Here is a 26,193-nt window from a genome sequence, read left to right as displayed (position 1 = left end):
TATTTGGAGTTGATAGATGTTGTTTGGAGACGTGTTTGTATACTGATAGAGCTGATATAGCTCCGGGGCAAATGCTCAGAAATGTTCCAAAAATACATTGTTAACTCTGATGGGAGCGCACTTACAGACATGATGGCAATCTGTTAAATTAACATTGATAATGCGGTGTGTAGATGCAAGTACTTAAAATTCTGATTTGCTCCGTGCTGGTGCGCCTGCACAAAATATAAAACACAAATATAAACTATTGAGCCAAGTGTTTTGCTATTTTTCAAATTAAAGTTAATAGTAAAGTGGATTTACAAGCTTTATAAACTGTCACTGATGTTTAATTTTTTCTAACAGTTTGACTGCTTATCTGTAATGATATAGAGATTCTCTTAAGAAAAAGATTTGGAAACAACTTCTATATAGTGAACTGAACACATGACATTATAGTACATACACAAAATAAAAATAACTATAACAAAATATACACCCTCTGGCATATTTTTGCTTTTGTATACATTGGAAATTCAGCAAAACGGTATCTCTACATTTTTTTTTCCCGAAACAAACATCGATTTCCAGAGTAAACAAGGAATAACGAGTTATTCCTGCCAATGAATAAAGCAGTGCATCTGCTCACACTGCACCTGCTCAACACCCGAACCTCATTTTGACTGAGGCGGAAGGGTACGGAGCACTGCAGCAGAAAACAGCGCAACACATACCAACAATCTCCAAACAGGCTATAGGCTGCAGAGGAGCTCAGCAGATGAAGACAGCAGATCCCCTGGCTAAAGGAGTTGTTAGCTACACAGATGTACTGAGCCTATAGTGAAGACTCAGGCTGGAACAGAATCTGTGGGCTGTTTAGGAGTGTGATGAATACTGATTGGCACTGGAGCTGTTTTTAAAAGTGTTTCAGTTTAAATCCAGTGATGAGGCTGTTTGTGGAGGGCTTAGATGACCTGCTTAAGCCATTGATTTTTGACTGATACGCAGCCGAAGAATTTCAAATTTAAACTTCAGGCACAGTTGTTTCTAACTGGTAAGACACTACATTTTTATAACATGAAAGTAAAAGATAAAAATGTGATTAATTTTTTTTTTTAAATAAAAGAAGTAGATCAGTTTAAATCGATTGTCACTGAAATTTCCAGCACATAAAGCCCATCTGTTTCCTTCAGCAGGGAAAGTGGTACTGCGGTTCAGAGTCATCACAGGGATATCTGATGGCAAGGGCAGCTCATAATATGCTCCCAGCAATAAAAAAAGTGACAAGACATGAATGTGATAAAGGCGCACATCAGCAAGAAACAATGGAGGATCTTTTTTTTCTTTAGAAAAAGTAAAACAGGGAACCAGCAGAGCAATAAATATGTCACTGCAAAACCAATAACTTTTAACATTAATTGTGCAAGCTGAGTTAATAACTACTTGTCCTCTAGTGGTCAAACGCTGATGAATGAACAGTTTAAACCTGGATGTATAAAATATGCAGCCTCATTGTGGGAACACAATGGGCTCCCAAATGGTTAAAAAAAAAAGCATTAAAACTGGACTTAGTGCTCAGGAATGTGACCAACATGGACCCAAGCAACCATTCAGTTGACTGCAGGAAAGACAGCATTAAGCGAGGGGCAGGTGAAGTCAGCGCTGTGATTTAAACCCCTTTGAGTAAAGCAGGGGGCAGGGTATGGATATTAACCTGGCGGAAGTTGACTTCTTTGTGTTGTTGACTTCTGGGGGAAATAATAAAACAGTTCATCCCACAAGCCCTCAACCCCCTGGCCAAGTGCATACATCTCGATTAGCTGGTGTGAAAGCCCGCCAACTCATCTCAGTACAACAATACCAGTGAATAACAGTCAAGAGACCAAGCGTGGAGAGACTGCCAGATGCCCCATGGACAGAGGAGGAATGCTCAGCGCCTGTAAATTCTTCAGCCTTTAGATTGAGTGAACTTAGTCTGGTGCAACAAATTCCAAAGAGAAAAACTTAAAAAGTTTGTTACTCCTAACTTGTCTGGTTTGTATCAGCGCAGACAGACACTCAATAGCAGATGGAGGAAGTCTATATTTGAGAAAGGTGGAAAGGCTGTTGCACTTAAACGCTGTCTTGTCTTCCAAGCTGTGAATACGACGAACAGTCAATATCTCTCATTGGGGTCTTTCATGCTCAGTTAAGTAAATGCATTGATTTGTGCCCCCAGTACCTGAGCGGAATGTAATTTAGAAGTGGCCACAATGGACACAGTGTCCAGCATTGACAAGCTTGAGTGTCTGTACAACAATTGCTCGTGACACAAAAGTAGTGTCTTGTTCATTAGTACCCTTTGGTCTTTGATTTTGTTGGGCTTCCTTTTTTCACCTTGAAAGTGCAATGCAGCTTACCTGTTGTCACTCTCATCGGACTTTCTTCCATCAGAGAGTGGCCCTAACTGTCTACACTTGAGTGAAGCCCATCTTTACTAAGACAGAATGTCGAGAAGGTGAAGCTAAGAGCTTTTGCAGTCAAGTGTGGTGGAAAATAGCCATTGTCTGAGTGCTTCCATCACCATCACCAGACATCGGACATTCAGATGCCCAGAAATGTCATTCAAGTGACACATCAGACATTTTGGAGACACTTCAATTTGCAAATGGCAGACATTTAGTGAAAGCAAAAGGCATGCAAGCCCACACACAGACAAACTGACACAAAGGAGAAAAAAGGAAAGTAAGTGCTAATTTGCAAATACACACGTTCAAAATTTAAAGTAAGTAAACCCATGAAGGCAGATAAATACCGCAATAAGCAATATGAATGAACACTGATTGACACAGTTATAATTATCATAGTTTTTTTTTTATTTTCATGCACTGTTGTGATTCCACTTTTTCTTAAGTACACAGTGAAGTGGCCTCTTCACATCCTTAAAGATGTTATAATTACGTTCATGTATAAACCGCCGACCGCATGGCTGTGTTTAATATGAAAAGGGTCATTTCTCGTGATAAAACCCAAAGATGATTGTTGTTATTAATATTAAAACGTATTACAGCATTTGCTGAGAGGTTTCACAGCTCACAAACTTTACTGTTGGTTCAGTCTCACTGCTCTTACCAGGGTCTTTTCCATACACAGCAGGCAGCCATTCCTAGCGAAAAATCTCTATAAACCAATGCACACTATCTGCCCAGCACCAGATGGCACACAGACGTAGTGGTGAAGATAAAAGAGCATTTAACAGATAAAGAGACAGAGATTTTCCTAGGGAGTTGGTAGAGACCATAACAGAGCAAAAAAGTATGTCACTGCAAATTTCCACACTGTGGGATTAACAAAAGGCTTATCTTATCTTATCTTATCTTACCTTCAGTCAGTATTGGACTTGCGCATCATGTGTTTACCATCACATCTTTTTAATTTGATAAATATGTCAGTGTTGTGTTGTGTTCAAACGGTAAAGTGAATAAATGATGAAAGTTTAAAAACACATTTACACCCTGAACATGATGTAATTCCTGTTGAATATGAACCTTGCTCAGGACATAAAGCCAACAGAGATTATTTCTAACGACAGAAACCAATTTGGAAAATATATAATAGTCATACAAAAAGGCGTTTGATATATATATATATATATATATATATATATATATATATATATATATATATATATATATATATATATATATATATATATATAAATGACTATATAAATAAAAATATGCAGTTATGCAACAATGTTCTGCTTTGAAACCTTCTTCACATGGCTATTACTTTGACTCATACCACCCACCTAAGCATTACTGCAGACAAAGCACACCCTCCATGGCAACCACTCTGCCAGACGGCAGCAGCCTCCCCCAGCAACAGAATGTGCCCTGCCTCACCACAAAAACTGCTCTGGAACAACTCAAGGAGCATGATAAAGACACCAACGCTTTGACTTGGCTGGACTCGTCAGATTCCAATATGATCACACATTAGAAGGTGCACAAGCACAATCCATGAAGCCCCCCACCCCACAACCAGCAGCACCCACAGGATCTGCTGTTAACTGTCCAGTGTCAGACACAACAGGACAGCCCCAGATCCAGTGTCTTCTTTTAGTGGCAGAAGGGGGACCTTCACAATATTGGGTTTTTGTTCAGTCTGTTTCTTATACCCTCTAGTGCAGGGTGAGGTCATTATAAATGCAAGAAAAAGCAGCAACTGTGGCCATTGGCGGGTATGAAGGAAATCATTGACTTTCCCTTCATTTGCTTCTGTAATAAAACTACTAATCTGTGACATGCCTAAATGTATTCTAACAGTAGCACAGGCAGACACCAGAGTCTTAAAATCTGTCTGCTGACCCAGTAATGTCAGTTACAAAGCAATAGCTATCAACATTTCTTAACTTTAATTAACATTAGCAACCGCAAGTTTCTCGTCTCAACAGATCAAGCAGCTGCAAAAACCTTGATAGTATTTAATTAAAGAGATATTTATTTTTTCCTTATAAATTATCCTTTACCAACTTAAAGCAAAAGTTAAATAGCACCTTAAATAACAGCAACATTGTAGTTTAACAGTGTCTTCAATCTCGCAAAAATCTGATTAATAAGCCTTTTTTAAAAGCCCTTACCTGAGTGTGAGACGGTGCGAGACCCTTTCGTCCATAAACTCCAATCAGTGCGTTCTTTTGTACCGAGATGTTGAACTTGAGGAAGCGTGGTTGCTCCATGCTAAGCTGAGAACGCCAGAACACCCCAGGTGGGACGCTCTGACCGACCCTCTTCCCTATGTCGACTTGTCCAGTATCAATGGAGTTGTTCTCCTGATGGAGCACGTTATTCCTTCCTGCAAGACAGAGACACAAAGCAGAATTAAACTGATATGATGTAAAATAGTCATCATGCCATCAGCTAAAAACATCACACTCAGATCTGAATTGTACTCTTGATATTTGCAAGTCTTGGATCTCTTGATATCTGTAAATGCTGCACACTATCTTTTACCTTCTCGTGTAATCCTATTCCTTTATTCAAGCACAGACATAACAATAAGACGGTTCTATCTTTTCCAAATGAGCAGTAACCAAGCAAGACAGGATTAAAAGTAATGATTCCCTGTGGTCCATGATGCACTGTTCAGCTAAAAAAAAGTGGACCAGATATAATTGCCTTTTTATAAGACTCTTTTCTTTGGTCCTGGTGACTCATAGAGTAACACTTCGTATCAGATAAGGTCTAAATGGAATCTGTCAGATATACTGAGCACTACCTTGCTAGAGCAGTAACAGCAAATCAAAACAATTTGGCGAATGGTGTCCTTAAATTGTGTCCTTACAGTGCCAACGACAGAGAGTTGGTGGGTTTTAGCATGAATTATGGTCATATGAAAAACTGTAGCCTGCAAAGTGGTCTTCCAAGAACAATTTTCATTGCTAAAAAGAAAAATCAGTAAAGTGTTTTCAAGTTCTGGCCATCGAAAGCTCTCTTCTGAGGAAGGAATGCAGCTGGATGATACGAAGTTGTCTTGCAACATAAACAGCTCAGCATGTGCAGCTCCTTCTGTTCAGAAGCATTTTAGTGAGTGAACACATGTATACTGTAGCTGTGAGTATATCTGTTTGCGCCAGACCTCCACTATTTGCATGCCTCTGTGTTGTGTGTGTAATGAGGCCATTGCCTGTCACTTTAGCTTCAGTCAAAGTGAAGACTGGAAGCCAAGTTTACCTCTGGGGAGAATAATAGCTGGCTATTGATTGCCTTTAAACAGTCCAAAACCTGCCTCATGCTATCTTAATTAGCAGTACTTATGAGGATTTAAATCTAGCCGAGTTTAAACAATTGAGCTTTTGCCTGGCCTACTCAACTCAATTAATGCTTTCGTGGTCATGCATTCTAAATGCTGCAGTGTGCTTAGAGATTAATTTGGTGGCTTTTGCTGTAAAGGTGAGCTGAGATGGCCTGCCTGCTTGTTGATGAATACACAATGGTCTAAGATTATGATTAGGGAATACAAAGCTGTCTGGAATCAGTCAATGAATATTCAGAATGTGAAAGATCTCAATAAATTCTAAGGACTGGGCATTGAGCTGAACATGGGGGCTAAATGTTTTGCTTCTACAATTTGTCTTTCTTAATCATCATTTGAACCTTTCCTTGATTTCATTCATTTGGATTTTGGTGCTTTAAAGATCCCTTAACCCTTAAGAAAAAAAAAAGTTTATGCATTTAACTTTTAAAAGCATTAATTATAGGCAGCCTTCTTTTCCTGACAAGTTGAGAGCAAGTATTCGTCCAAGAGCATTTGACAGCTAGTCGACACCCCAAGCCATTAGTTTTGTTTTGTTTTTTTAGTTTAATATTTTCATTTGGGAAGAAGAAAGAAAAAAATCACCGTGATAACATAACATATAGAATATTTTAACAGCAATGCCAAAAAACACTGACCATAACAAAATTTCGATTATACACTGAAGCCAACAAAAGAACAAACCGATTTATTACTGTGCATTAACACAATCTTAAATGTCATTCTTAATTCCTCACCATCAGCAGCCAGAGCTGTCACGATGCTAGACTGAGTGGGCCCTGTCTTCCCAACTCCTCCGTTTTCAAAAGCCGGCTGGTTGTCCAACTCTTGGAGCTGCCAATTGAGGCCGAAAAGGTGCATTGCTGTGAAATACACACACAAAAAAGAAATATATTAATTAAAAAAAGTGCGCGGGCTTGTAGAAATGGATAAACAAATACGCAACTAGTTGCCCAAAAACAATCAAGTCACTTAAGCACAAAAGACCGGCGGGCGATCCCAATGGATGGATCCAAAGCAGGCAGAAAACAGCAAGATTAACTCCCAGTGTTTTAGTTAAAATTCTGTTTTCAGTGGCTACTCTGCCATGGGTGGCTTTTTTGTAAACACAGCACTGATACGGGCCAGACAAAGTCATTTCGATCAATACTTGCTGTGGTATGTTTCCTTGGGGAGCGCTGTTCATTAACGCTCCAAAGTGTCTTCACACAAACAACTGCTGTATTAAAGAGAGCAGCAGGCAGAATTTCTATTTTGACACAAAGCTTCTGCTTCATACAAGCAGAAAATGTCTTAAACTGTTCAAGTCTAATACAAAGCAGGAAGGACACAGTTGCAGCCACGTGTGTGTCCGTGTGAGAGAGAGAAGAAGAGTAAGGAAGAGACAGAAAGACACTTTTAAGGAAGCGTGAGGCAGTGTATTGAGACAGACACTCGCAGCAGGAGAGGGGAAGTGAGAGAGTAGGATTCTGCAAGACTCCTCTAGCTCTGTTACATAACTAAACTGTGTCTGGCTTTTATTCAGATAACCTGCTTTATTGTCACAGTATTGGATGCAATCAAACTGTGTACTTGTTGTTTTGGGAAGCTGAGGTGCTTCTGTGAGCACAGCGAGTGGGCCGGCCTCCTTCAAAGTCACCGGCCAGGGAACATGCTGAGGAAGCATCTTGATTTCCGACCATTTGATCTGCGGGAGGAACTTTTCTCCAACACCCGTCGCTCGCTGGGAAGATGGATATCGACTGCAGCAAATAACTTGAGAGGTGGATGTGGGGCCAGAGAGAATATCAAATGTGAAGGAGACCAAAAGTGCGATGGAAAACTAGTCTGGACAAGAGTATGAATAGATACTTTGTTAAGAAATAGAGTGTGTGCTTTGTTAAAAGCGTACTGATGAAAATGCTTGGCATCGGTTGAGTGAGAACGTACATAGCACTCGTCCTTGGTAGATCAAATGAACAGGTGTGCCGTAGCCTTGAATTTCAGTCAAATAATGCAGCTTTAACGCAGAGTTGGATGCCCAGCACATTCAGTCGACATGACGCTCGGTGTCAGAATGCATTTTTGCAAACGTCGATGAGAAGCAGCAACATCACCAGTAGCAGAAATGGTCTCTGACTGGTTCATCAATAGATTTGATAAGTCTGACTTTTCTCAGACAGTACCTCACAATGTGAAAGCCTGTGAGAACTGTGTACATCTATGTCTCGTTTTCTTTTTTTCCAAATTTGCTACATCAGTGGGCGCTCCAATTGCTATTGATAACATTTCAAGATGTTCTGAAACATTTGCTATGTTTAACAAAATACAGATAATTCTCAGTACAGGAAACCCAGACAGGCAGTATCTGCAATTTGACATAATTTGCAAAGGATCATACCGTTCTCTACAATGTTCCCTCACACTGAATCCAAACACACAGTACAGTCTCCTGTGTAAATATTTTCAGCTCTTACACTGACATGTTGGTGGCTTTTACCGAGGATAGAATGTCAAGAAACCATGGTCTCCTAAGCAGGATCCCAAATTGCAAGGATCAAGTGAAGACATGGAGCATAAAACCAGAGTGAAACACAGTCTGCATGAAAAAAAGAAACTGGCACGATGATTGACAGCATGAAAGTAAAGCAGGTTAAGCCATTACTTAACGAATAAAAGGTGGCATAATCATAAATCTTGCATTGTTTAGGAAAGTGGACCCGTTTAATGCCGAGACATAAATCTGTCTCTAAGCTGACTGGCAGAAGACAGGACACCAAGCTTTATGAAAAGGACACTTTGAATGACAGACAATGCACTCACACAGTGACTGGTTGCCGTTTTGTTGAGGATACAATAAGCTTTGTTGCCATGGATAACACTGACCAGCTTCACCAACTTAGATTAACCTTTAAGTATGCTAACATTTGTTAACTTGTGTTGGAACAAAGTACAGCTAATGTTGAAGGGAATGTTTTTTTTTTTGCAGATATTTGATCACAAACAAAAGTGTTGAACATACATCCTCTAAGGATCCTGACTACCTATAACCAATTTCACTGCTTTTCACCCAGAACCACAAATGTCAACCTAATCGTGGTACAAACAGAAAGTTAGGATTCAGGCTCATGAATTTCTATTTCAAGTCAGTCCATTCAATAGTTATAATATTTCAGTCTGGTGCAAAGTGGTGGGCAGCCTGATCATCCAATAAGCAATCCAACCAACACTGCCATCCCTTGGGCCATGCTGCTAGCAGAGCCGAAAATGAATACACTTTGCCTTCGAAAATTTAAAGCACTACACAAAGCATGAAGTCTCTGTGTCTGAAAAACACCTTCACTTGGCTGGTTTTTGCACTGCAGACTTCATTTACTACGATAGGTGCAGAGACTCTCTCCTCTGCACTCATGTCTCCTAGTATCACCAGCCTCCCTCCAGAGAGGGAACAGAGCCTGGCCGTGAGCTCTTGTGTATCAGAGGCGCCACAGAATCACCGAGAGCCTTCCGCTCTTTGCTGCTCTTAGTGCAGCAGGACCTGAATCCCCACTTACCTCATCAACAAATTGCCTTGAGGTGAATAGCCCTCAATTTATGAATTTGCATAAGTTATTTCTGCAGCGTAGGCCAGTCCAATTAATATTTATGGGCCATGAGCAATTCTCTTCCTGGGCAAGAAGCTGGAAAAGCTAGCCTCTAATCGCCGATGTCAAAATTTGCCCTGTGGAACATCTAAACTGGCGCTGTAAGAGAGGCTGAATTTGTAAGCTCACAACATACTTGTTTGAGCTCTGACATCTACATGGTATTTAGTGTACAGAAGCACAAACGCTTCTACAACGTGAAATGTAACATGCCCCCCAGAAAATCCTCCTGGACGTTCTCACAGCAAATCCCTACATCTTATTCACAGGATTATTAGTGGTGTTGTTGTGGACTACAAATGAAATTAGTTTCTCTTGTTTATATATTATATATTATATTTATATGTAAATCAAAAAAGAATGTTTATCTCTGCAACCTAGGGCATTAGGAAACACGAAACACTAAAAAAGCTTCTTAAGTGTTCCTTGTTAAAACATGCAGGTGACATTCTGATGGCTATCATCACCAAGGATAATTAGTCCATTTACCAGAGAGAACGGTGGCCCATCTGGAGTCACAGAAAGCCAACAACAACTTGGAGTACAACAGCCTCAAAATTATTGAGATAAACATTGTTTTATGCTGGAAACTGTCTGCACATCTCCCCAGAAACATCCCTGTGGATCTCCTCGAAATATGCTGTACAGCTCAGAGCGTGTCTAAGACATTCCTGTTCTCTGGGACAGTGTCTCCTTCAACCTCAAACGCATTAACAACACCTCCTCCACATGCATCGACCAGCACGAGGTTTGTCTTCAGGTCCTGTGGCAACTGAAGCAAGCTCAATGTCTCCTTGTGTTAGTCTCAGGAGGTTCCCGGCATTCGATTAATATAAGCAGCAGTCACGTCTTCAACGCCGTACTCAGCTCCACTCATGAGTGGAGACACCTGACCCGTCCACTGTTCTCCCGTAACAGCCTTGTTAAAACAAGTTCCCACTGTGTCAGCGCTTTCACAAGAGCCACAACTTAAATCAACCGACCTTCACTGAGAAACATAAATAATCCAAAGCTGAACATCTCTTTTTGTCGTGAAAGATTTCAGGAAATGACATTCACTCTAGATTCGAAAAATCTATAAAATGCACTTTAATAAAGCAACAGTTAAGACACAATGTCTTATGCTTCATTTAAAAACACGAATAACTGATATCTTCTCCATATCTGTCTGACATTCAAAAGCAAATGTCATGTAAAAGAAGCAGGAAGAAACAATTTAATCAGTGAGGATATTGTTCACATTTAGTCTGTTGTTTATGCAGTTCAATTTGAAGTGCATTTTTGAAAATCCACATGGTGTTTCGGCATCCAATCAGAGCATCAAAGCTGGATTCGGTCCTGATTGGCCTCCCTATATCTGAACAATCGCTGAAATCCTTCCAATCAGGCCAGTTTGCAGAGCTGGAACGGAAAAAGCCTCACCTCAGCAGGTTTGCCTCATTTGAATTGCAGGAGGTTCGCCAGAGTCCAGTTTTTGTGACTTTTCTGCTAGTGAGGAATTGAAGAATTAAGTCTTCAATCTAATTCAATAAAAAACACGTTTTATCAGCACAGTGTTTGTTTCTAAGATATCATGACATGTATAATCTTTAAACCGTGAAACAGAACAAACAGAAATCAGATAATATGGCGCAGTAAACTTCAAACAGTCCATTTTAACACAACAGATGCAGGTGCGTCTGTATTTGTCTTTGAGCTTATCTTTGTACTAATGGGACTGTGTGAGCTGACAGTAGAAATGTATTAAAGTATGAGTGCACATTGTCCCTATTTGAGTCATTGCACCTGGCAGGTGAATTGGCGGTGGATGAAAGAGAGAGGAAGTGGTGGAAACACTCTCAGACACCTGAGGCAAGTGGCAGAGGGCTGCATCTGTTTAACTCACTCTCCCTCCCTCACACGCTCACACTCCCCAACACCAAGTGAGACGAAGCACCACGATCTGGAATCAGGCCAGAAATACAATTCCCCAACATCCGATAGGTCTGCAATTAAACAAGTTTGGTGATTGTTGGGATGAAAATGTTGTAAATGAATCCAATCTGCTAGAACTGTTAGTGACAGCAGCTGAACAAATGACTGTTTCGGCACATTTTCCCAGTGTAAACTGAGCAGATCTGTTGCGAGCAGAAGCTCATATGAGGCAAACAAAAATAGCAACTGATTCCTGCACACAGAGGAGCAAAGGTAAAATACGGTATATATGCACACATCCATACTAATTTTATGATATGAGATCGTGAACCAGAAAGAGTAACAAAACAGTTAAGTCAATAAAGGCATTATGAATGTTGATATTGATATAGCACATTTATGACCTCTCTTCCAAGAGAGCACTTCCCTCTCTGTTCTGCAATAAAACACTGGTTATAGGATCTTCCCAACATCGGCCATATTTCTCCTTATACTACTGTGTCACATTTCCCCTGCCTCCAAGCTGGATGAATACTTATATATCCGCTGAGGGAGAGAGGCACAGCGTAAAGATTAAGGGCTTGGATGACAAAGGAGGGCATGAGGAGGGATGAATCTGTAACAGTTTTATTGCTGTGGTCAAGATTCTAAAGGTTAGCAAGAAGTCAGCTTTGACAAACCCTATAAAAACCAACAACAGCAGCAGCAGCAGCAAAAAAAAAAATTTCAAAAGGCTTCTCGTAGGAACTAATACCCAAGGGATGGAGGGATCGAGGAGGAGCATTAGTTTATCTTCCTGACCAAGATGAAAGCATTTCCTGTACGAGCGAATGAGTGAGTTTTGAGTGAGTACAACAAAGGCTTTGCGGACCCTGGTCTTCTCCTTTAAATTTCAAGTTTTTTGTAACTGTTTCCTTTGGTATAAGAGTTCAGCTCCCAAACTTGTGTTTCATTCTGACATAGCCATCTGCACCATTTGAACCTCCTTCCATGCTTGTGTTTTAACAGAATCTCCCCCGAGGCTTTCGCTCTGTGAACTGGGGATCAGAAGTGTAGGGATGATGCACAATCAAAAAAGGACAAACAGGAATGTCTTGTTGGAAGCTGTACTGGGGAAATGGCTGCATATCTGACGGAGAGCTTAGTCAGATAGACTCTACTGAATCATATCGGGACATCTGCAATTGGTGCAAAAAGGAAAAGGAAGCGAAATAGAAATACTCCAGGCAGACATCAAACTTCATACAGACTAAGAGGCAGCCCTGCCAGCTCCATTCACTCTAGGCAGCTTGTCTATCATTTGTTCCATTTGACCAAATGACATGTCTAAGGATTGCTTAATGCCACTGCAGATAATGGAGTCATGTTTTCTCTCCCTAACACTGTGTGAAATGTATTGCTCCTGGCACAATAACGGCTGCTCTCCGTGCACTCAGGTGACAAGCAGAGCTGCACCTCTGCATCAGGCAAAAAAAAAAAAAAAAGAAAGCATTCAGTGGCAATATATCTGCTAAAGCTTGGGGATATGTTTAATTTTGTCTGGCTGGATGGCTGATTAGTTCCAAATTAACACATTTAACAACAGTCCATGCAGTTGGCATCTAATAGTGGAAAAAATATTGCCAGTGAATGCTTAGAGTACAAGATATTTAGACCTAAATTCTCTTTTAATTTTTTACTTTAGAGAATAAAAAAAGGGGAAGTTTTGGTTTAAGGCTGCAGTCAGTAAAGATGTTCAGCCTAGAATGTCTGGCAATGTGAGAAGTTTACAGACTGGATTTTCACCGGCTGAACTGCTTCCAAACATGATCAAGGACTGAACCTTGTGAGTGGACCAGTGTCAGGAAGACAAAGAGAACTTTTAAAATTGCTACCACGGAGCCGTAAGGCTGCACGTTTGAAAGACAGCTGTAAGTGAAAGGGAAGCAGGAGTGGGGCCGTGAACTGATGAGGCAGAAGAGTCTGCAACCTCACAGATGAAGAGTTGTGGAAAATGTGTGGAAAGAGCAAGAAAAGACAAAGAATGAGTGTATTTCCGCATGTATATGACTGAGACAGACAGACAGATGAGAAAAGTCACCTAAAGTTCAGTGGTTACAGATCAAACCTTAATTCCTTGAAAGCAAGGCCCATATAAATGTGAAAGCTGTCACACTGCAAGACATGGTGTAGGGATTTAAATGGTTAATTAACCCTGTGAATACCAAAACCTACCAGCGGGTTTAAAATGCATGTTTTCTCTAAAAACAAAAAAAAAAGTTCAAATTACAGCATTTATTAGTTCCAGAAGTAAAAAACAGAGAGCATCATTAGGTTTTTAATTTTTCAATGTTTGATGTGCATTTTATCAGGAAAAAACACCAAAAAAATACTTAAAAATAGTGATACTTCAATCAGAAATTTGACAAAAAACAAAATACGTTTTGCACTAAAACGTTCAAAAACTAAAACCATTCTGCGCTCCCCTGCACAACTTCAAGGCCACAATAGATTAAACTGTGACCAGTAGTCACAAGATGAAAATTTGGTTTTCAGGTGAACTGAAGGTTGTGTTTACACAGAGCAGAGAGGCTGAGAGGACAACACAACATAAGTGATCAATAAAGTAAATACAGCAAGGCTCAAAAACAGTAAACAGAGGAGTAAGGCGTCTGCAAGTTGTTGGAAGATATATTTAGTTAGAGTGTGTAGAGTTGCTGTGCACAGTAGTGTTAAAAAAATACCTACTAAATAGTAAAATATTTATGGCATTTAGAGGCATCACTCGTCCCACAATATTGGTAACACCTGTGGGTACTTCTATCTAACTATACTTCAATCTAACTTTTGTTTTTGTTGTTTCTTTTCTCCTGATTTAGACATTTTAACTGTGTTATATTGCATATAAGGTACTTCTGAGCTCTTTAGATTTCTACTCATGTTTGTTTTATTTCAATAGAGTTATAGGACTTCATATCACAGTGAAAAATTATCCTAAAGTGAGTGCAAATGTGACAGGAGTAACTAAATACTGAACAAAAAGTCGTTTTTTTCCCCTTTTTTTTAAATCTAAGAAAAGATAATCTGTATAAAATATCATTATGTATGTATTGCAACCAGTCAAACTTCACAGCTCTTCCAGTCTGATCCAACACTTACCTATACAGTAGCAGAGAATGATGGACAGCACCACAGCTATGCCGACAGCAATCAGGGCGGTGCACTTCCAGGAGCAATGCTTAGGTGACTTCTTGAACTTGAAAGCCCCTCTGGACAGGCTGTTTCTGGGCAAAGGGCGCGCAGGTGTGGAGTACACCGTCCCGGTTGCCATGGTGTAGCCAGGGGCTGCTGCACCGAAGAAAGGTGTTGTTCCTGTGCCCGTTTTAAAAAGAAAGTGCCTGCAGGGGGAAAAAATACAAACAAAAGCAAAAAAAGAGAGCAGCTTATTGTGATGGCTATAGTCTGAGGTGTTTCAAGAAAACATCCTTAAAGTCTGATGTCTAAACTTTGCAGCTACAAATGAGTCTTTCTCTGTCAAGTCTCAATTTGTTCCTGGTTGTGTCTCTAATTGGTCCCAGATAGCAATATGTGAATCCAAATTAGCCTTATATACCGAAAGAATTACCAAAAATGCAGCATACCAGACAATACTACAACTCCCATGTGTATCACAGGGCACCAAGAACGGGGCTATAATGTAATATCCAGTACAATCCTGACATTGGAAAAGGTGAACAAAAAGTACCTCATAAAAACAATCATCTCCCACTTGCCCTTTTACAACTGGGCCTTTGCTAATAGCCCATTATACCTGGGGTAATTAAGAGGGTTTAATCAAATGCACTACGGAGTGATCGTCCTATTAACTTTTAAACCCCACGTGAAAAGCTCTTAAGTAAATGAATTAAGCCTTGTTGCCACTCTTGCCACTACTTAGAGATTAATACCCAAATGCCTTCAGGCTTATGGGGACAGCCAGGGAAATTGGACAGATTGACCATGCATTGCAAATGTTCTTCCAATCCACAACTGTATAATTTCATTGTTCTGCCCATGTCTTACAAAAACGCATTTACAACAATTGCAAGCAATATTTCTTTCTCTTTTTTTTGTTTTAATCTGGCTTGTGTACTTTATTTTCCACAAATAATGAATAGCACCACATGCGAGGCTTAAACTCTTCACCATGTGTGCTCAAGTGTTTCAGTAAATGCTTGACTGTAAAACCCAATTTATAACTCTTTAAATAATAATGCAACAACAACAAGAACAAAAAAAACCCCATAACATTTGAATAAGTTATTTATTTTATCATACAGGCAACACTTCACCTCTTCACATTCACTCTAACACACAATGTTACAATGGAGCATCCTGTCCAGCTCTACCACAATAATGTTCCTTCAGCTGGAACAATTTGGGGTTAAGTGGTACAAAATTGGCACTAAAATTGTACAAACGCTGAGGTCAAGTTGTTTGAAAGGACCACCAAAAATTCAAAGAATCTTGTAATAAAATAAAGGCTCTATACGCAGCAGCACAGAAATACTTGAATAAGCGCAAACATGTAGTCAGTTAAATGCCACTTTAAGCAAACAAATACCTGCAAGATCATGAAACAGTTAAATTTCAAAGATTAAGTGTATAGATATGCTTTTTTGTCCGTGCATTCGGTATTTACTCCTAAAAGCCTTTTACATTTACACAAGTCGGGTTTTATACGTTCTATAGATCCCTGCAGGAACGTGTTGCCATGGCGACCGCTAATTTAAATAACACCAACAAACTAATAAAGCAGTGTTTGCTCATCAATTATTTGTGTGGCATCTGTGAAGTCTCCGTGTAAGTTTTGTAAAAGCTTTTTTTAATCCTGACTGTACTAAAGAGCTTGAGAACGGCTAATTGAGCGAAAAGTCTGAAGCTGAGCAGCTAAAGACTGAAAATCCATGTAGTAACACTTACTAATCAGCCTTCCACTGATTATTTGATGGAAACAGTGGGTCAGCACGGCTTAAGGAAGCAGTGAATGCACCTAAAACATTAGTCTTTCAACCATAAAATCCTCAACTTCTTTCTTTTTTTTTCTTGTTCAGACAAAATATAGCCGGGTAGGGTTAATAATACATTGGTCAGCTGCAGTTCTTTTCCACATGTGAAAAGAGAACACACATCATAAACTTTCATCACGATGCGTTGCCCATATCTCAACGCCGTCGCTGATATTTCAGGTCCCTTCGTATCTCCTGTGAGGACATCTCTGAGGTAAAGCCGTCTCTGATCAATTCTTGACTAAAAGAACAAATGTCAGATTCGGATCGTCTGGCCCAAATGACACGTGCCATCATGATCAGACAGGGATTCCATTTAAAGGTTACCGCGTTTCACAGTTGGAATGACAATGCAGCACGCAACTGCAACCTGGAGAAGTTCACACTCTTTTATTTCAGCAATGCTATGAACATATTATGCTCTTCTGGTCTTAAAGCCAAAACGCATCTAAACTCAGATGACACATGTGACACCCAAAACAAATAGAGAAGGCACAATTTTGGCAACCATTAAACTAATCAATGAAAAAGCGGCATTAATGAAAATTTGGACTGAAACTACGGGTGACGAATTCCTAAAATAGTCTTTAATTGCACTAATTGACAAACTGAACAACGTGAGTGAATATATAATTACCAGAAACATATGGCACGCCATGGGTGGTTTAAAACTAGGAAATCAGCTATATTTCCATCATTTATAACCCCGTTCTGTTTTGTACATGAGAATACAGGGTGAACCAGAGTCCCCGAGACAACTTCTGGACATTTATTACACTTGGCGTTTAAAGTGGTTCTGGTGCTGATGGTTTTCATGTTTGCCTGTGTATTTTTTTTGTTTTTTCAGAGCAGACTGAAGGAGTTCAGAGATGAAATGCTGTTGGACATGATTAACAAACAGCAGACCAGTGTAAATGTCTGCAGCTATAGACACGGGATGACCGGCTGTAATTGATTACAGCCAGTGTGATGCAACAAGGCACATTACTATGCTAATCCCGCCAGCCCGAGTGATAGCAATGTGGTGCGTTGTGAGCGAGAGAGAGAGAGGGAGACGGAAAAGAGACAATCAAGAGAGAGTGTGAGACTGGGAGGGAAAGGGAGTAAATGAATGGCTGTGCGTCTGTGTGATCACAGTGTGTTTGTGTGCACGCCTGTCTGTCCCATTGAGGAGCCCGTAACACAAAAGCAGCAGCCAGCCCGCTCTCCTTTGCTCTCACAACATTGCTTGTCATCATGATGACATTTGAAAACATCCTCACAGAGGACAAAAGACTAAACAGTGAGTGGGTGGATTTGTCTACGGCTAAGCTCCAGCTGTACGGGTGAGAGAGCACGTGAGAAACAATGTGAATCGAAGCCCTCAGAATATGTAATCTGCCTATTAGCCGCTGTTCTGTGTTAGCATTAGCATTTCAAGGTGAGAGCTGGAATAATAACGGCCGCTTTTAAATACGGCCAAAAAAAAGAAAAAGACTACAGATGTGGTTCCACATTGCAGTGACTGGTTTTCACACTTGCCGCCATTGAAGTCTCTCCTCCAGATCACCACCTGCCCTCTCGACAGGGGGTCTGCTAGCAGGTGCTATTCTGGTACAGCGAGCTCTGCACCATGTGAATGTATTTCAGTGCCACCATGCTTTTTTTGTGCCATCCTGCCCGCAGAGATCAGCGTGGTGCCATCTCGAGGAGCTCCAACAGAGTGCTCAGATTGTTTGCACATGGAGTTCATCATACTTAACGAGTTGAAGTCTGACATAAGAGGAGCTCAGCTCTTTAGTACATAGTATAAGACGATCTCTGGACTGAGGTGGTTACTCTGTAGCTTAAATCTGAGGGATAATTGTGGTGAGGATATGTTCCTCTGCAAGCCAGTTGCTGGTGTATTTGAGCTGCTGCAGGTTAAATTTGTGATGCATAATTCCTTCTGAGATGAATAAGTGTCTGAGATACCCTTCATTATATGTCTGTTTGTGTAAGCTTTTGCATTTGCTGGCAAAAATCATCTGCACAAGAAGCAGTGTGTGTTGCCCACAGCAGCAGTTTATACAGTAGCCTGAAATAAGTAGAAAAACGCTGCAGAACTCTGGAATCACCACAAAAATGTGTGCTTGGCACTAAAGATGTTGGCAAAATAAATAAAAAGGAAAACACATGAGAAAAATGAAAAAAATATGTCTTGAGGATTACCACTTTGTCTACACCACCATCCACTTTGGCAAGTAACCAGCGTTTACTGCAAGCTCCTTTCTGTTCCAAAAGGCTAGTTGGCCGGTATCTTAGACATGACAAATCAGTCCTGGTGCAATCATGACACCGTGGCTGATGTACAACAAAAAAAGTTCAATTTTTTCTCCCTCTGATGAGAAGCATGACTGCCTGACTCAGGATTTACATGTGCATTCACCACAAACAACTCCACGCATACACGAGCACACACACACAAACCGAATCCTGCCTGGATTACCTCTGCTATTCTTTCTCGCAACCGGGAACACTCCTAACACATTTTCTATCAGGAAAGTGCACTGTCTGTGGGACACTGTAGCACATGATGATTTTAGAGCTGAGACATAATTTCATTTCACCGAAGGACTCCCTTGACACATGAATCCAATGAGGATTGACAGTACATTTATAACTGCAATGTGTGGCTGGGCAGGCCTTCAAAAGACTCATTCCGAAATGTCATCACGACTGTTCTACTTGAATCTCATTGAATGTAAGTGCAAAAAATGTTGAAGTGGGTTCTAAAGGACATACATATGTGAGAGCAGATCTGAGCTACAGCTCACAGTATTGTGTTCTGTAGAGCACGTATAGAGCTTTTAGCTAACAACATAAAGGCATCAAAAATACCCATTTCATTCATACTGGTATAAGGTATTTTAAACAAAGCACTGCTCAAGAATAATTAACTCATATGTGCATTGGTCTCTTAAGAGACCCAGCAGTTCATTTTATAATGAAATTCAATGGAATATTTCTAATTGAAAAAAAAAAAAAACTATTTCAGTGAAACCAAGTGGTGAGTAAGGGAGACCTGAGGGGTTTATTAAAAGTATTCCACACGTTTTAGATCTGAATGTCTCCTCAGCACTTGAGAAAAGCAATGAACAGAGAGCTGTACCACTGTGCTGCTGCCAACAAATTGAGCCTTTTAAAGCTGGGATATGCAGTATATTTTTGGCATCACTGGGGGAAAAAATCCATAACTCTGTTTTCAGGCTTTAGCAAATGTGATAGGAGATGTTGTGATGGGGGCTGCACAGTGGCTGGTGCAGCTAGATGGTCCCCGGTTCACGTCCCAGCCCTCCCGAGATCTGGACATGGTGTTTCCATGTTCTCCCGGTGCATGCGTGGGTTTCTCTGGGTACTCCTGCTTCCTCCCACAGTCCAAAAACATACTCAGGTTAATCGGTAACTCTAAATTGTCTGTAGGTGTGAATGCACGTGTGCTTGTTTGTCTGTATATGTAGCCCTGCGATAGATTTGTGACCTGTCCAGGGTGTCCCCTGCCTTCGCCCTAAGTCAGCTGGGATAGACTCCAGCCCCCTGTGACCCTAATGAGGACTAATAATGGATGGATGGATGTTGTAAACGGCAACAAATCCTGCAGTGGGAGCAGGATGTAGTAGGGGCAGAATGGGTTAATCAGAGGACTTCAGAAATTATGGTTTGGATCCCTTGTGAAGTTGAAAATGAATGTCGTTGCTCGTCTGGTGGGAGGAGGGCTACATTTTTCCCCTTTTCCATATATCTGTGTACTCCTGAGTGCTCTCAGCTGCAGCACAAAAGCTAAAGCAGAATAATTTCATAGAATTATTTGAAGTGTCTGAGTTGCACCACAGACCAATGTTTGTTTCATTTTTCCTTTTCCGGGTTATTAAAGAGAAGCTTCATTTGTCTAATGTATATGCTTGATCTTTCCAAACTACAGGCATAAATGAGCTGAAATTAGGCGCTCTGTTTTAACACAGCTTTGACAGTATGATCACAGTGGGATCAGTGACTTTATCCACTCACCGTATAATAATGAGCAGGAGTTGCAGTGGTAGTTACCGAGTGCAGCACTTCACTCATTTAAAAGAACACTGAAAGCCATTCACTGTGAAAGCTAGTTGGTACCGAGTCAAATTAGCACACTCGTGCTTTGAAGACCAACACTTTTATGGGAGGTTACACACACATAATTCATTACTGCTAATTGCTGTAAAAGTAGCTAATGCTGTCAAATGAGTGCTTTATTTTCTAGGAGGTCGCCATGTCACAGGAAATGTATTAAACAAGATCATAACATTGTGATTTATACTTGACACTTTTTTTAATCAGCTGCCATGTAGAGAATAATTTACTGTCTGCACATATGACCACTTCTACTATGCTGAATGCAGATAAAATCCACATCACTGTTCAGGATTCTAAACAGATTCAGACCCCCGTGGCCACCTACGTGTGTTCTATGCCAGGACTTTGCTGCCCCAAAACCCCCTGATGGCATCCTAATGAATACTTTCTAGAGCTTCTGTTTACATTTCCCAACCTGGTGGTTTTCTTGACATCTGTAATTATGTGCTGAACCGGGTCTTCCCTTTTGGCCCCGTTGGTACGCAGCGGCCCCCTGTTCCCACCCACTGACAAGCACTTGATTTAGAGTCCACTGTGGTGATAGTGATTTATGCCTCGGCTGATGATAGGTGTGCACATATTGTTTTGTCGATACAGCTAAGACAGCTCAAGGTCACTGCGCGGTTAGTATTCAATCACCGCATCTTCCCGAGAAAGTGAAACTGTCACCACATATCCCAACTGATTCAGTCAGATCATAAGAGGTTGTTACTCTGTGCTGCCACAGATGAAATTCAAAGTTTACATTCATCCAAGCCTCAGAAAGAGTGCGCTCGTGCCAAGGAAATATCAAGCTAGAATGCAATCACCTACTCGAGGCCATTTCTGAGTCACAGCGCAATGTACCACACTTCATTAGCTGAGATATTTTGAGCTCACTGATTGAGAGAGATGTAACCGATGTTTCAGGAGCAAAACTTGGCAGAGACTCTTATGTCAAAGTGTGATCTTGCACAGCAAATTTTGATGGAAGACACAATACGCTTACCGGGTTTCTTGTTAAGTTATAGCCTCTCTGATTTTAACTGGCGAGCTCTCTGATATTCGCATGCTTCACTCCAATCACGCCGTCTTCTTTCTCACTGTGTCTAATTTAGCAATCAGCGCTTAATTGTAGGTGCACACAAAAAGAAGAAAACCAGTGAACACTTAACATTATTCTCAAATGAGGAGAGACTATGTCCGTATTTATCAATCACAGCAGGGACTATATTATGTCACATGCAATTTGTGGCATAATAATTTCACTTGATGAGGTGTGGTCCTTAAAATTTGCCTGAAAATGTGCCATCCTTAAATATTATAAATCCTGGAGTGAAATTTTAAAAAAAAAAAGTATCCCCTTTTGTTCGAAAGAGTGGCACTAAAACATTAATAAAATCATCAACTATTGAGAATTGGCGGTTATTATTTCATATTACCAGTGTGTGTTGTATTGTGGAAGGTGTAGCCCAGCAACGAGACCACATCCCAGCAGTTTCTTTCATCACTGAACTTGCCTTCAGCTCAGTGCAGGTCTTACAAACGATCGCAAAGGTGCACCGAAGTCACAAAAGCATAAATGTAAAGCCAGTAAGTCAGATTTGTCGTAAAGAAACAAACTGCTGGTTCAGTCATGACTGAGTTAGTCACTGATAGCATTCAATGTGAGTTTGAGGAATATGGGCCAATATCTGATGTTTTAAAAACACATCAAGCATGCCAGAGGATGAATGAGACAGGCCAGCACATCTGGGACATCCAAAATGAGGCAAACAAGCCATCAAATGCAATATGTAAAACAGACTTGTATGTGCGCTTTTCTCCCTCAATTTTCAAATGAAAAATGTATAAAATTCAGCGATACAACGGCTTTTGGAGCCTTGACTGAAAGTGAAATATGCATTTTAAACAGCAGCCTGCCCCTGGCTCATTTATTTCACATCATTTTGTCTTCTGAGTCAGTAAAAAAAGGTCCGTCATAACATCTGGAGCTGGATTTTCCGGTTCTGTTGTAGGTCACCGAGGGTCACTCACCTGCTCTCCAGGGCCACATTGCTGCCCAGGACCCAGCTGTCCTGCAGCTGGACGCATTCCGCCGTACTCTGCAAGTCAGCCGCCAGGCCGGCTGTTGGTGGTGGACTCGGGCTCCTTTGATTGGCCAGTGAGCTGCGGCACAGGGAGGTGATGGACGGATGCTGCTTGTGTGGAGGTGGGGCCGGTGGGAGAGGAGGCGGGGCTTGCTGACTAGACAGATGGTCACCTGGAGAGGAGCACAGAGACACGCACATCTGAATATTACTTCAAATATTCTTCATAATAGCAAAATAAAAACAAGTAGCTTATTTTTGCTGATTAAAACTACACCCACAGTGAACAAACGCCATTTCTAAGAGACAGCAGATGGGTAAGATTATGCATCTGCCTTGTATGCAAGATATGACAGCACACAGCCACTTAACAGACCCAGAAAAGTAAATACAACCAAGAGCAAGACATTAAAATGAGATGCAACCACTGCAAAAAAGGGGGAAATAAGAGCTGCTTTTATGGCGATACACATAATAATTGTCACAAAACGCCACGCGGCTAACAGTTGGGTTCTCTTAAACAGAAGGTCACTTAGAGAGGCAGCTGTTCTTTTATGGCCGCTTAACGCAATGTTTCACGTTTGATTACAGCCAGAGAAGACTCTCAAATAACTAATGACCAGAACATCCATTAGAGCTCTGAGAGAACAGGTTTTCCAATTTCACACAAAGCTGTGTAATTGGCCCCCAGAATGGCATGTGGTGATTATCTATCCATCTTCCCTGTTTAAAAGGTAAAAACCCACAGTGCTGACAATTCTGATTTGCTCCAATGAGCCCCAAATGGGTATCGTCTTTCTTGTCTTACAAAGGCTCGGAGAATATTGAGAAAGCGGGGAGTTGCGTCTTTTAGGAGCTTCTGTTGTTTTTGCTTTGACAGCATGAATTTTTATAAAGCCTAAAGGAGCCTAAACACGGCGCATACGAACACTGGAGGTCAGTGCATGATTTAACCTTTGCTTTTTCAACCGTGCATACAAGGATCAAAATCCGCTCCGTGCATTTTGGCTGCATAGAACAACTTCAGAGAGGGGGACGCAAGTGGCTGTTTTGAAAAGATCCTTTAATGACCATGCCATTTTTGTCCTTGTGTATGCGCCTCCACCTTTCGCTGTGCCCTTCTATGCATCAAACAAGCTGTTCAATGCTGGCAAATGAGCTATTTGGTTCCACACAACTGGATGGAAACTGAATGCCATTCAGAGATAGGAAATCATTGCCGGTGCTTTGAGGTTAAAAACCTTTAGGCTACTGTACATGCAGGCTATTAGTACAACTGAAGATTACTGAAGATTAGCCCTCTCATGTTCAAAGCAAAGGAAAATTGTAACAAGCATCATTACAGAGAGTAAAGCTTCTTCCTATCAGCTAAATGCAAGGACACTGGTCGCTGTAGTAAAGTTTACACACACAGACGCACACACACACATACATATATATATATATATACATAACCAGCTGCTTTGGTGGCACAAGGGTGGACCGACAAATTATTGCCTATACAAACATTTTCTCAACATCAGTCTCATCTATAGCTGAACAGATAAACAGGTTGGATAGACGGATAAACACGGCACAGAGCAGAATCAGGAGCAACAAAAGTCCACACTGCAAGTGCAGAAAACCAATCTAGGAGTAATTAATTCCTGACTGCAATTACATAGCAACAGCATGTGGCCGTAAAGACCATAAAAGCAAAATCATCAAATGCAGATGAAGGTTGTTTTTTTCCTCTCTCTTTTTTCTGGACTGTGATTGGAGTTTTATCAAACCCAATCAAACATGATCCCCTCATCACCCCACATGGCCATGTTCAAAGTCAGCTCTGAATCCTAACACAAGCTTTACCTGAGATCAGCTGCAGTATTGGCTTTCAGAAAATATAAGGATGCCATGACTTAGTGATAACGAATACAAGACATCCCACTCATCTCCTGGGCTAGACTGTGAGCCCTATTAGAAAAGTGCTAAGTAGGCTAATAGAAATGTGGATTATCCACCAACACTGGCTGCTTTTACTTCACCTCTAGGCCTTATTCCACTGTATGTGCCAGCAGCACCCATGAGCTCCACTTGTCTTCCCAGCAGAAGCATTTTTTTTTCATATAATCATTATGCACCAGTGAAACAGTAAAATGTCAATGAGCGGGGAAGCAAAATAACACTGACTAGACAATCGGATTGACTCGGAAAAACAGAAAATTATCTAAAATGAGGGTAAGTGGAATGCTGACAACTAGAAAGAATTATTTTCAATACTTTAAGACTTGTTAATAACTACTTGTGAAGACAAGGTTAAAACAATCTCAATTGTCTATTAAATTTAATTAGAATTTCACTCAAAATGAGGACAGCATCCTCTGAAAATGCTACAAAAGCTTCTCTTCAGTAAAATACATAAAACAGCTGATTTGTTTTCCTGGATAAACATCATCTTATTATTTTCACACCCACATGAGACAGTCGATCCCCGAAAACGATCTTCCCTCCCATTATGCATCACAAATAAAGATACATGACAGGGGCTGCACAAATCTGTCCATTTATCTTCATGTCTGCATATCGATCTGGACATCTTTATTGCCCTTGTTTAGTTTCTTACTGCTGGGCCACTTGGCCTGACAGTCTGAAAATGCAGCAAACTTCAAACCTATAAAACTGTACAGTATGCAGAGCGAGTGCATTATGGTTGATGGAAATAGTGCAGGCACAGCAAGCACAGAGATCAGACTAAAGTCTTTGTCTCTCATCAGTTTATGGTTACTCCTGAATCAATTTCTGATGAATCAACATGTGAAAATGCATGCCCGAACAGTAACACGACATGAACCGTTTATTTATTTATTTATTTATTTATTTATTTTTAGGTGAAAGCACATGCTGAGCATAACGTTCTGAAAACACAAATCCCAAAACCTTCAAAGCAGTGGGTTTTGACATGCAGCAAATCTGAATGTATAATCCCACAATGTACCAAGGGAACATAAAACCCCGTGAACTGAATTAAACCTACTGTATGCAGTGCTTTACAAACTGCCACAAGGCTGCTGTGCAACTATTCACTGATGCGTCTGTAACCTAGAAAGATCCAGCAGCTTTAAAGAAGAAAAAGAAAAGCCACTGTTTTTCAAATTAAAAAAGTACGTTGATTGCTTTGCCCCAAGTGCCAAACAAGTCAAATAAAGTGCACCAATTAGACCAAATCCACCACATCACACACTTCTGCTGAACTTCCTATTGCACATCTTTAAGTCTAAGGAGCCACTAAACTGGCCACCTCACCCCATGAGTTATCACTTAACACCAAGTTATGCCCTTTTAAGTATTTAGATCTGAAACCTGACTCCTTGTGGAATTCGAACGATTAATTATGCAAACATTTTCTTTCCGAGTTTAGGGGTTATATCATCCCGTTAATCTTTGAGCAGCTAAGATCAAATGGTGAATTAGTTGGGTTTTTTTTTTAAAGGAGACTTCATATGTCTGGATTTTAATATCAGAATCAACATTTTAACTGCATGCGCCCTTTCAGTTCAGCGAATTCCAAAAGCCTTGTCTGCATGTGTGGTGGCCATTTGTATTTGAATTTCCGGGCTCTTATTTGAGGTGTGGGTTTGAATCTAAATTCCGACAAGGTCTCCTTGTGATTAGCATCCA

The 26,193-nt window shown here is 40.7% G+C and overlaps 1 protein-coding gene across 7 annotated transcripts in view; it reads right to left on the bottom strand.

Annotated features, from left to right (window-relative positions):
* The window catches only part of si:dkey-237h12.3 (teneurin-3), a 136,288-nt gene that overhangs the window by 54,305 nt on the left and 55,790 nt on the right, over positions 1-26,193 (bottom strand). For all 7 annotated transcript variants that reach the window (XM_055016375.1, XM_055016377.1, XM_055016378.1 and 4 more), the window contains 4 exons: positions 22,484-22,709; positions 14,451-14,689; positions 6,513-6,638; positions 4,601-4,815 (listed from right to left, as the gene is read on the bottom strand). In XM_055016375.1, coding sequence (XP_054872350.1) covers positions 4,601-4,815; positions 6,513-6,638; positions 14,451-14,689; positions 22,484-22,709 — 806 coding nt within the window. The remainder of the gene's footprint in view (positions 1-4,600; positions 4,816-6,512; positions 6,639-14,450; positions 14,690-22,483; positions 22,710-26,193) is intronic.

The sequence above is a fragment of the Amphiprion ocellaris genome, chromosome 13 (assembly GCF_022539595.1).
Source record: "Amphiprion ocellaris isolate individual 3 ecotype Okinawa chromosome 13, ASM2253959v1, whole genome shotgun sequence".
Lineage (NCBI taxonomy): Eukaryota > Metazoa > Chordata > Actinopteri > Pomacentridae > Amphiprion > Amphiprion ocellaris.
This window is presented reverse-complemented; position numbering and strand designations above follow the sequence as displayed.